Source organism: Olea europaea, unplaced genomic scaffold, assembly GCF_002742605.1.
Source record: "Olea europaea var. sylvestris unplaced genomic scaffold, O_europaea_v1 scaffold670, whole genome shotgun sequence".
In the NCBI taxonomy this organism is placed as follows: Eukaryota; Viridiplantae; Streptophyta; class Magnoliopsida; order Lamiales; family Oleaceae; genus Olea; species Olea europaea.
Window position 1 is genome coordinate 157,922 of NW_019265080.1, and position 12,501 is coordinate 170,422.

At 39.5% G+C, this 12,501-nt stretch overlaps 1 protein-coding gene and 1 long non-coding RNA gene across 5 annotated transcripts; one reads left to right on the top strand and one right to left on the bottom strand.

Moving 5' to 3' along the window:
* Window positions 1–1,216: 1,216 nt before the first annotated feature.
* On the top strand, window positions 1,217–2,453 carry LOC111390287. The gene is made up of 4 exons (XR_002701888.1): window positions 1,217–1,610; window positions 1,696–1,759; window positions 2,018–2,101; window positions 2,181–2,453. It is a non-coding gene; the product is annotated as an uncharacterized LOC111390287 (long non-coding RNA).
* Window positions 2,454–4,371: 1,918 nt separating this feature from the next.
* Window positions 4,372–9,171, bottom strand: LOC111390290. Of its 4 annotated transcripts, none has more exons than XM_023015309.1 (3): window positions 8,858–9,171; window positions 8,607–8,778; window positions 4,372–7,609 (listed from the first exon to the last, which is right to left on the bottom strand). In XM_023015309.1, exon 3 carries the CDS (start codon window positions 7,591–7,593, stop codon window positions 4,810–4,812), a length of 2,784 nt encoding a protein of 927 aa, XP_022871077.1. In that variant the 5' UTR covers window positions 7,594–7,609; window positions 8,607–8,778; window positions 8,858–9,171; the 3' UTR covers window positions 4,372–4,809. The 4 variants fall into 4 exon arrangements, with proteins under 4 accessions (XP_022871077.1, XP_022871075.1, XP_022871078.1 ...); XM_023015307.1 differs by having other exon boundaries at window positions 4,372–7,674; window positions 8,858–9,170; XM_023015310.1 differs by lacking the exon at window positions 8,607–8,778.
* Between the last annotated feature and the right edge of the window lie 3,330 nt (window positions 9,172–12,501).

Here is a 12,501-nt window from a genome sequence, read left to right on the forward strand (position 1 = left end):
ATGTCAAGGAGGTCTCTTAAGTCATACCCTTTCTTGTTTCTCTTGTCTACAAACTTTAATATTTTTAGCATTTTTAAACTTTGTCAATTCCTTTGATGATTCAAACTCATTCTTTAAACTAGTTGATTGTTCTCTTTTGTTTTGGTTAAGTTGTGTCCAAAACGAAGGCAGACTATGCTGTTTTCTGCAACTATGACTAATGAAGTTGCTGAGTCGTCAAGCTATCTTTGAACAAACCCTTGCGTCTCTCGGCCGATCCATCTGCAAAGCGACCAGCAACTTTGACTGGAGTAAGTCATCTGTAGATCCCTTTGCTGTTGGACCAGGGTACATATATTATGTTACATGATCTTTTGTAGATCCCCAAAAATTGTGCTCATATTAGCATGTACATTATGTATGCAGGTTTGTTCGATTAAGACGGATGCATGAAGGAAATATTCTTCTTGCATTATGCCCCAAAACCTTTGCATCCAAAGTGATTATTTTCAGCTTATACCAAGCTCTTAAACATATATATAATTTTCATCATGGCTATTATTATGTCTAGTTAGGGCTCTTACTTATCAAAAGGTCACTGATGAAAAGTAGTCTGATTTGGATGCATAGTTACATTACATTTTCATTCTTGAGTTAGTTCGAATGTTGACATCTGCAAAAATTACAGAATTATGATGTGGGAGTTTTAAGTGCTGTGGAAGCCTTGTGCTTAACGGGGCAAGTCTTGTGTAAATCCAGTTGTCTGATCCTGCATTGTGGCTCCTAGGCAAGGGTGGCCCGACCTTTGTTTAGCTTGGGCCTGCCCAAATGGGTCTCTTTATTTTTTTTGTCCCTTCAAAAAAGTGAACCGATCAAAATTTAGAAACTGTTTAACGAGCCTCTTGGATGTACTGCACCTTGCATTTTTTGCACAGCCTGTCCCAGGAGAAAAGTTCCTGCCGTGCCTGGTCCATAGGCGGTCCTGTTGAGTTTGTTTTATACTTCCATGAATGTCACAGGACTTGCAATTTCTCAACAGCCTGGCCCTGGAGAAAAGTTCAGGCACCTGAAGAAGCTCCCATTTACATAAGCGATGTAGTAGAACTAGAAGATGGAGAGAGAGAGAGAGAGAGAGAGAGAGAGAGAGAGAGAGAGAGAGAGAGAAAAAAATATAAAGAGTGTGTTTATTTTACAGACTCAAAGAAACGCAAAGAGAGAGAGAGAGAGAGAGAGAGAGACCAAAATTAATATGGCGTGTTTGGTTACAAAGTGTTTGATTTCCTTGGTACATGTAGCAATGGATTCTAAGAACTGGAGAAAAAAGCCTTCATGCAGCAGACTTAAAATTTATGGAGAATAAAATTTAGTAACATGCACTTGTAAGGTAATGAAAAAATAATTATAAGTCTTTCTTATTTCTTGCATATGTACAATATCTTCACTGATCTTAACTTTCTTTGAGTTTCTTCCTTTTTAAATAAATTGGTCTAAACTGATCGAGTCAATGCTATTTTATGTTTCTATTGGAAGTGGAACGAAACAGGCAGCACATAGGTTGAAAATTATATTTGTTTTAGCTTTTAAAAGCGGCGGAACTTCATGGAAATCTAACCCAGGCCCAGCGTCTAGATGTAAGTCCTCAGCATCAACGATTTCAACTACAGAATTCTGTTCTTTTAGCCAAGCATGCTTTCTTATTCACTTTCTGTTGCATAGGCCTTGAAACTTTTCAGGAAGCAGGAAATAGATATTCTTGACTGCGACAGATGCTGCTGCTTGTGTAAAAAGAAATAATCTCAGTTTGTTTTGCTTAGTTAATGATGATAGAGTTTTTATGTTTCATTTGATCTTTCCAGCTGAATAATTCAACTCCTATTTCCACTTCCATATCTCCAGGAATCATGCGACATTGATATAGTTGTTGAATTCTGTACATTAGTTTGACTTGCTGGATGATTAATAACTCTATCAACATTATCTATGTTTGCATATAATGATGCATGTGTATTTGAATCAGCTTTTGCAATTGGTTTAATAGGAATCTCAGGAAAGACAAAATGGTTCTGGAAGTGAGGTGATTAGTGCCGAACAAGCAGAGGAAAAGAGAAAGCAACAGAGAGAGGTGATTCTCATCCTGAATTTATACTAGTGTACAAATTGATTGCCAAATATATCAATATGAAGATGATTGTTTTGGACAGAAAAATTTGCCTAGGAAGTGAAGGAGGAAATTGGAAGCTGCTAGAGAGATGCTAGAAGAGGAAAATGATGCATGTGTATTTCCGTTTTCTTTTTTTCTTTTTTTTTTTTTTATTCTTTTTGTACCATGTTGAATTAGTTTACATTTTCTTATATTGAAATTCATATCGTATACATCAATGGTGCAAAGGGATTTCAACGTAGCTTGTGATGCAAATATTGGCTAAATTATTTCATACATATACAATAACGATGGGGTATTTTGCACAACTATGTGTACGAATTGAATTAGAATGCCAATTAGGTTATGCTGACTGTATTGTCATGTGGAGTCATGATATTCCATGTTCTGTAATCCTGCTGTAACATTTACACTTAATGCCGTGCTCATTTTTGATGTGCGAAATTATAGCTTTCCCGAAGGTTACATTTGAGTCACGAGAATTAACATTTGAAATGATTAGGGAGAAGAGAAAAATAAGAAAGAAAGAAACGGTATTTCTCTTATTGATGTGGCTTACTGTCGGACTAAAGCAGTGAAGGCTGTAGATATGAGTGCTAAAAAGCAGAAAATCTCCAGCGTGGAGGTGGGAAGAAGCCCTCATTCAAGAGCAAGTCATGGTATAAAATCTCATCATGATCTTTTATCTGCTTCAGTTTTATTTTTTATGTTCTGCATATTATTTGTTTAGCGTGGAGCAAAACCTTAATTCAATTCAACGAAGCCATATATCTTATCCTAATGATGGGCAGTTACATGGATCTTTCTCCCCTCTGCTGTATCAATGGCCATATCCAAACTTAAATCTCAAACGCTAAATATCTTTTTTATTTGTAACATGGACGTACTTTTCTCTGACAATAAGTAAAGACGGAAATCTAATAGAATGTAACTTGGAAAAAAAATAAAGACCTCGAACGTGTTGACAAGAAAGATTACTTCAAATTAACTTTTAAGCTTCCAAAAACATGCTTTTTGACATCTAGAAGTAAATTTTAAGCTTCTCTTGTACAAGCGCACGTAGCTTCATGCTGTAGCAACTATTGCATAGGTTTGTTGAATTGCTTGGAGGAATTTTGGGAGTACATCCAGAGACTGGATGCTTCATGGCATGAGTTTCGTTTAATATTACTAGTTGGGGGTATGTTTATACACCGTACAATGACTGATGATTCAATTTTCAAAACTTCACAGTTAGGTGGGTCTCATGGTAGTCTATTGAGATTTTTTTTTTTTTAATAACTATAGGTGTCCAGACCAGCTCACGCGCACCTCGACTAATCCCACGGGACCCCTAAAGCTTACAGTCGAGTACTCACCTCAATTATCCTGAGGGGACTCGAACTGATGACCATTGGGGAGCAAACTCAATACTTGATCACTGAGCTACCCCTCAAGGTTGGTAGTTTATTGAGATGTTATCGGAACTGTTAATCCATAAAATCCTTTGCCTCTATTTTTCTAGCGTTTTGCCATTTACATAATTCTATGAGCTTTCACTGGAATATTGTCATTGAATTTATGAAGATGAATCATGATCTCCACGTCTTGGGTTAACATATTTCTTTGGGTTCAAGTTCGTATATTGTCTATTATACTACACACACAATCTAAATGCTTGTTTCGTACTTGGACCAATAAACCACAAGCATTTCACGTTCTCTCTTTTTTTTTTTTTTTTTTTTTTTTTTTTTTTTTTTTTTTTTTTTTTTTAAAAATTTTCTGTTTTTTTTTTTTTTTTTTTTTTTTTTTTTTTTTTTTTGGTTAATTCTGATCAGTTCAACAAAGCGAACATGAAACTTCTTCGGAAAAGCATAATTGTCAAAGATCTAAAGTACTTTATGGATTCAAGCACACTTTTTACTCCAGTGCTAAACCAGTTTATTTTCTGTCAAAGCCTCAATCACCGCAGCCCAAATAGGCTTTTTTATGTAAAACATCTCCAATATCATCAATATATATATATTTGTCGAAGGATACAAACAAACAAGAAAAGCAGCACCCTACATGATTCCAAAACAGGTATCATTAAATCAACATGAACCAATCATGGGTAGAGTTTGTCTTGAATCTTATATAAAAATTAATGGCACATTTGGCAACGGGGATTATATTTACTGGACAACATTAAGAAAGAACAATTTGTTCATAATATTGTAAAGTCGAGTTGATCCACTATTGAGTACCAAACACACAATAGAAGTGCCAAATAGGCTTGTATGAATTATGATAAAAATTGATGTACAGTAGTGAATGGTGTCAACTTTTGTTCATTCCTGTCTAGTACCGTGCCTCAATGATGCCAAATATGCATATAATATATACAATATTCTTTCTCTAATTTCATTGATATATATATAGATTACTGCTGCAAGTAACAAGTATCCTATGTTGGGCGGAGAAATACTAAGAAATGATAAGGATACCAAGAACTAAAGACATTAAAATAAGATTCTTTTCTCCTTCGGTTAATTAGCCACAAGATTAAAAATAAATCCACGTTCACCATCATTATTTAGTTCCACCATGTTAGTTTGACTTTTTTTCTTGGTTCTCTATTATTGTAAATTATTAGCCTTTTCTGATAGATCTTATTCTAGTCACATGAAAGAAATCCGAGATAAACTCACCTATATCTGTGGCGGTGTATAATGTTTAAAAGGATAATGTTCCCAGCCACTATCTGGTTCTTTGCGCTTCTCACCAACTGAACTGATACAGAGTTGGGAACCTGACCTCGGCTGCTCGTCCATTGACCTGGCCTGACCCATATTCAAGAACTGCCCGAAGCCTGTAGTGTCCCTATTTCGCCCCTCCATCATCGACCTGGAGTTGAGATCCAAACAAGTCCTGGGAGGCACAACCCCGTTTGAAGCAGTTGACCCTGTCATGCTAATCATAAATGATGATTGAGATAAGGAAGGTGGTAGAGATGAAGCACCGCCCACAATCTGAGAGACTACTGGTGCTCCTCTGGATTCCATCATGTATGGAATGGGACCACCAGGTCCATACATCATGGAGGATAAAGTCATAGCAGGTGCAAGCCCATTGTAACTGGTAGAATGAGCATATGGAAGTGCAGATACCATCCCCAAATTAATGTCAAATGAAAGTTCTGGAGTCGCATGCAGAAACTGAGGAACGAAATCTTTATGCTTGATCTCCACTCTTGAACCCATAATAGATATTGCAGAGTCATCCAACTTTATACCTCCAGCAGCATTTAAGTTCTGAGATATCTTTCTTAAATGGATATTATCCGAAGAATTGAAAAAAGAAGGGTCGCCATTCAGATCAATATTCGTTAACACTGGCCATTTCGATGATGAAGCGGAAGAATGGGACTGGTATTGATGGTCATTTCTCACGGGAAAGAGCTGTCGCACAGTCAGCAAATCTGATTGAACATCACCAGCTTCACTTGAATGATTAAGATCCAACTCAAGATGCTCTAATCTTGAATTTGCTTCCACTGAAAATTTCCCAAATGGACCAGAAGATACTGGGACTAGTTTGTCTGGTAGAGGATCTTCAGTTCTGTCGTCACCGTTTCCAGCTAGATTCAGGTCAATATCAAGACATCCATGCCGCTGCTTTGAACTGCAACTGCTTCCCCCAGAGGAAAGATCCTGGCCACCTTCAGGTATTTGGCGAGGTGATGCTGTTCGGAAAGCACTTGTTGCAGAGGAACCTTTCCATCCAAGATTTCCCTCAAACTGAAATGGAGAAACAGGAAATCCAGGAGCAGAAGCAGCCCTTGAAGCAGAAACAATGGAGATGGGGATAGAAATAACATTCCCAGAACAATTTGTATCGTCTGAATAAGCTTCATTCAGATCAAAGTTACAAGGGCTTTTCTCAGTACTGGCAGCTTCTTGAACAGCCTCAGTGACTTGAAAGATTTGCATATCTTGTTCGCTATTCATCTGATCAGCATCTTGGTTCTTGGTGCTAGTTGCAGACTCTTTTGCAAGTGGTGAAATTCCTGCAGACAGATCACGATCGATTGCCACCTCCTTAGGCGAGCCCTCTCCATTGCATTGTTTTCCACTTAGAGAGGCTGATATATCCGGCTCCTGCGTTTTACCGTCTGAAACTTTTTCAGAATAACTGGAACTTCGTTCTGCAAAATCTTTAGCTTCTCTTTCCACATATATCTTACAAGCAACTTCTAGTGGATCTATAATTTGGCAGGATACATGCGTGTTAAATTCACCACCTTCTTTAGTTTTGGATGCACTAGAGCTTCTGCATTGATTAGAACATCTGACATCATCTATATCACCTTTTCCCTCAGTGTCAATCGTCCTCACATCAGCAGAAGCTGAGTCTTTCTGGCAGGAATCTTTGTCTGCATCATTGGAAATTTTTAGTAAATTAGGTTGTGTCACAGAATTCAATGCATCTGCAGCATCAGAATTTGAAGGATAAGGTCGGTCTCCTATTAGGTCAAGGTTTTCGATAGAGACTGATTTCTCGGGAGAAAATCCAATATGTGGGGTCTGCTTTACATCACTAGTCAACTGTAACTTGTGAAGATCAGTCTGCCTGTCAAAAGCACCCTGTGTTGGAACAGCTGGAGTACATGATTCAACTGAACTAGTACCTGTTGAACCACAAACAGGAGGCTCCACTTTATGGCACAGATTTTTGTTTTCAGGCTTTGAGAAGGACGGCGAAAAAATGTGTTTTAAAGGTCTATCATCCATAACAGCAGCGTCCAAATTTATCTCAGAAGTATGTGCATTTTCAAGCTTGTCAGATTGAAATGCATCAAAACCAGAGGATGAGCACTCTACAGTTGATTTTAGGCATTTTTCTTCATCAGAACTCTCTCGGGGAAGAACATATCCAGAAGAATATTCTGGCGACCAAATATTTCTCTTAACACGTGCATTTATTCCCACACCATCATCATTTAATGTTCCAACTCTATCAACATCCAGGGAAGATGTATCACCGTCTCGATCTTTTCCCCACCTATCTAACAGAGCTTGAGCTGTATTTTGTAACTTGGAACTATTGTGGCCAAGGAGATCCTTAACAATACTCCAAATCTCAGAAGAAACTGATTTCTGACCTTCCGTATGCAGCTTTTCAAGTGCTAGCAGTAAATGAGTAATTTCTTCCACGAAGCCAACACTCGTGCCATCACTCAAGTTTCGAACATCCTTCAGCCACTTACTAATAAAATGGAGTCCGTCTAACTGAATAAAAAGATCGAGACACTCCTTGTTCTCAGTGGCAGCTATAGTTCTTGCAACTGCAGACCACTGCCTTGTTGCATCACTAACGCTCTTCGTAATAGAATACCCCTCTTTCTTGATGACAGCCACAAGTTCCCTGACTCGAACAGGGGCTGTAAGCCCACTATTTTTCTCTGACAAGCTGAAGAAGTCGTCAAGCGTCATAATTTTGCACTTACGCCTGCAAACATTTAAAAACACTCTTTATAAAGTCTATTACATTTTCAGGCATCTTTGGTGCTGCTCCTGCATAAAATCATATTAAAAAGGTTAAAACACAGCTATACAAAATCTTAATCAATAATCCATTGAAATGCAGGGATCCAATCTAATAACAGATGCAAAATTATGTAGAACAGAAAAGCATGACATCAATGCCCGATGTCATTATTCCCAGCGTGTAGGAAGATACCATATTGACACAATGAAAAATACAATAAGGTTGGAAGATAACAACTCTCCTTAACAAGAAAATTACGGAAGCAGAACAGGAATTTTGTACCATGGGTCGGAAGGAATTAGAAACAAAGGGCAATATCATCTTGTTTTATAAAAATTGCACTGCTTATGAAATGGCTATGGTGATGAGGCTTTTTTATAAGTTTCCTCAACTCGTAAAAAAGTCAAATGCCTGTTAGTCATATTATTCCAAGGTACCAGAAATGCAAGAAATTCTCGTACAAGTGACTCCCTAAGATGCAGCAGCGGTAATCATCTCATACAATCGACTTCCTAAGATACAATGCCTTTCGGTCTCCTTCTTCCTCCAAATTCAAGATCATAGAATTAAGATGTGGAGTATAAAATACAATGATCTAGTGTCATATCTACCTGTGCAGTGGTACAAGAGAGCTAACTACAAGTAATATATAAGCATGTGCATCACAAAATATCAAAGGGCTTTTCCCCCTGGTTTTAACATGATAATAGGTAGCTATCAGAAATTCAGACATAATAATTAATACATATTTCACGTGATGAAACATACATCAAACACACCCAAAACAAGAACTGTGATTGAATAACACTGTGTCAAATAAAACCCATCAATTCACAGAGAAACCCGCTCGAAAAATCAAAACACGACAAATAAATCTAGGGTCCCTACAGAAACAAAATTATTAACAAAATAAACATTTTCACCAGAGAAAAATACGAAAACCCACAAAAGTCCTGACCTTTAAAAGAAACAAAAAGGCCACATCATGAACTGAAACTCTAAACAACTATATTCTTCATTGTCATTGAGGCAGCGTATTACTGCGTAAAGGCAAGTCTATATGTATCGTACAGGAACTGTAGAGATTTCGCTAAAGATTTGGTCATTGATGCAAACAACGCCGTAAAAACCTACAACAGTATAAGAGAAATTCAAACAATATTACATAATTGTGGCAATCAATAGAATTTTTTTATTTTTTTTTTTTACCTCTTTCGACAATTGGAAAAAAATCCTCGAAATTCAATCTCCAGTTCTTTATCTAAGCCAAATCAAAACCTCCAGTTTTTACTATCTTTAAACCATAGTTTCTTCTGCAGCAGAAAAGTTACAGCTGTTAAAAAAAAAAAAATATCACTTTTCTCGCTTCAACAAATAATCGTTGCTCCATTGTTCAACAAGTCTGAAATTCTCTGCCGTTGAAAATTCCTTTTTTTCACTTTTCTGAATTTTTATTATTTTTTATTACTCACAGAAGGTTTGCTTGACGGCCTGTTTTAAGTGGCTATTCAGCACGTGCCACATATGCGGAAAAGTAAAAGAAACCCAGATTATATTATATGCAAGGAAAATTCGAACAGAATCGGATTCAAATATGCTCGGACCCACGACCCGACCCTAATCCCCAACTTCCAAATCTTTCGGAAAGGGAAAATAGAGCACTGGGTCCTCAATTTTTAAGTATTATATTAATTAAATCTCCAACGTTTTTGGGAGTTAAGTCCCAGTACTTTTTAATTTATAGTATTTTGGTCTTTAATAATAAACATTTTTGGTCCATTTTGAAGTTAAAAAGCCAATGTATTACCATTATTGTTGCGTGTTGTCATACTTGACCAACCTATTTGAACCAATGGCCCACTCATGGCGAACCACGTGGCCCTCCAGCCGAGGTGGCATAGATCGCCGAGGTGGACTATCGTCGAAACCCTTCAAGCCGAGGTCTACTAGCAAGGCCCTCTTTTACCGAGGCCTGTGAATGTACCTGAGGTCCACATGACGATGCCTATGACCCGAGGCCATGATGCTGAAACTGGTTGAAGGTAGCTGAAGCCCTCAAGTAGAAGTATCGTATGAAATGGCCGACGCCCTGGAGCCGATGCAGGAGCCTTCGAACAACAAGGGGGCATCCTCCATGGTCACTTCTCCCAAGAGATCGCCCACACAAAGATCTTATTCGAATGATTAATAGAACGTTTGTCATAAGCATAAAGGTCAAGTTTTGTCACTAGTATGGAGGCTCTACACAAGTAATAAATGCGCAACAAGCTAGCAAGTCAAGCCTCATACCTAGGATAAGATGTTTGAATCAAAGAGATGAGGTCACGTGCCACCTCATCCAAGGGCTCCCATTTCACATGTATCACTATAAATACTTCCCTTGTGTAACATCAAAAGGCTAATGCAAGAATCAATACAAAGAACTATACTTTACTCAACTCTCTCTCATTTACTTATAATATACAAATCGAGTTTATACACATTTACACATACATCGACGAACACCGGTTGGTAATTATTGTACAATCGGATCACGAACAACTCGCCGGATTCCAAACCTCACCGTCCCACGTCGTTGGGCTACTCCCACGCCCTTTGAACCGCTCGTTTTAGACCGTTCACGTGTCTTAGCGTGTTGGACATTCGCCCACGTGTGCGCGGGTGGGACCGGCATCTATTGGGAATGCTTTTTGGGGTCAACAGATTGGCGCCGTCTGTGGGAAACCATACCATAACCACGAGCAACCTTGTGGCAAAAGCTTACTGAAAGGACATTTGGGCAATCCCCCTTGAAAAATGATTTGTTCTTGGAAAAGAACAAGAGGAAGCCCCATTACTTAGCGAAATCTGAAATCTGACAAGAGAAAATGAGCTCCAATGAAGATACTCCCCCTAGGAGGGTAAAAGAAAACGCTAACGTGCCTCCTCAGCCCACTGCCCCAGTAGCTCGACAGAGACTCCACCACCACCAAAGAAAATGTGGGATGTGTGCGACGGCACGATTATCAAGAGAGATGGCCGCCATGGCAGCCAACATGAGGGATATTGCTAGCTAAAATTTGGCGATGAGGGAGCTTATGGCCCAAATGCAGGGCTAGGGAGGCTTTCCCATTCCTCCATATGCCCCCCAAGGGCACTACCAGCAAGAGGATGAAGTCCAAAGTCATAGAGCTGCTACGCCAGACTATGGCCGAGGTGGAAGCCAATTTGAAAGGGAAGTGGAAGTTGATGTTTCCTCCAACTACGCTTCTGGCCGACCCACCGAGGTCCAAATGAGCCATGATAATTTCCCACCTCCGTATGAGCAAGATCCAAGACATAGGAGGGCAGGAAGTGTTTTTGACAGAATCAGCCCCGCCGAACCCAGGCTAAGGCAACAGCGGGCTCAACAGCCTTGGACAAGGCCGCCTCCTCCACCTATAATGCCCCAGCAGGCGGAAAGAAGGCAAGAAAATGCCCTCCGTGTTGCTCCGCCTAGAAATAGGCCATAGAGGAGGGAGGAAGAGGCTAGGGATCTCCCCGGGACCTCTCACCAACAACCGGGGCATGAGGCTGATGAGTACGACTCTGATGAACAGCAGAGGTCCTGCGACTTGGACGATGACGATGAGAACCTACCATTCTCAAGGGAACTAAGGAATGCCCAGGTCCCGAGCCACTATGTGATGCCAAAAATACCAAAGTATGACGGAGGAGACGACTCGGAGAAGCATTTGAATGCTTATAAAACTCACATGAGCCTAAGGGGTGCCACCCCAGCCGTGAAGTGCAAAGCCTTCCATTTAACGATTAGTGGAGCAGCTAAAATCTAGTATAGTAGATTGCCACCTAGAAGTATTAGAAGCTGGCCTGAGTTCAAGACAACATTCTTGAAGAGGTTCGCAGTGAGTAAAGAAGGAGAAGGCCCCATCCAACGTTCCCAGGTTTCACGGGGTGCCTTTCTTCTTGGCACAGAAAGGGACACCGTGCGGTAGTAGTCTACTCCGCTAGACTACCTTCCGCCTTTTCTCGGTCGCGTCGGGACGAAAGAAAATTTGATTGCAATTTTGTAGAAAGCTTACAATTGAGAATTTGAATACATTGAAAGTAAATTGAACATTGATTGCTGAAAACTGAACATTACAATTGATGAAAGCAGAAAATTACAAATGCTGGTGCAGGGGGCGGACACCAGTGAGCTTGAAAGATTTTTGAATGACTAATACCCCCTATAATAGCATTCTGAACAAAAACCCAAGTGACGGGAGTAGACGTTTAAAAGACGAGGAATCATACTAATCTTTTACCAATATCAGAGCTATTTTACAATTAAAATAACTATTACAATGAAACGAAAATTACAACTCAAACTTGAAGTAATATTTACAATGTGCGGCCGAAGTTGGGCAAACTGCGGCTGCGATAGTGTCAAGGGGCTAAGTAAAGCTGCGGTCCTTGACATTCTCCCCCATTTGTTTTGGCGACGTCCTCGGTGCCATCAATGCATGATACTCTTCAATTAATGATTTGAAGGCCCCGAGATCTTTTTCTCTTTCCCAAGTATTCTCCTCGCTGCTGCATCCCATCCATTTGACCAAGTACTCCTGATGATCTTTTCTAGAAGCCCGAGTGATTCGATGGTCAAGAATAGCTTCAGCAACCTTCTTTCCAGCTTTCTTCAGTTCAAATACAAGTCGCTTTGGCTCATTTCTAGATGCGTCCTCCTTATCCGAAAAGTATGGCTTCAACACACTAACATGAAGGACCTTGTGGATTTTACACCATGAAGGGAGTTCAACTCTGTATGCAACTCTTCCAATCCTCTTCACAATGGGTAATGGTCCAATGTATTTTGGTGACAACCTTGAGTCCTT

Coding starts and splice junctions, on each gene's coding strand:
- LOC111390290 (XM_023015310.1), bottom strand. CDS start 7,593: ATGACGCTTGACGACTTCTTCAGCTTGTCAGAGAAAAATAGTGGGCTT.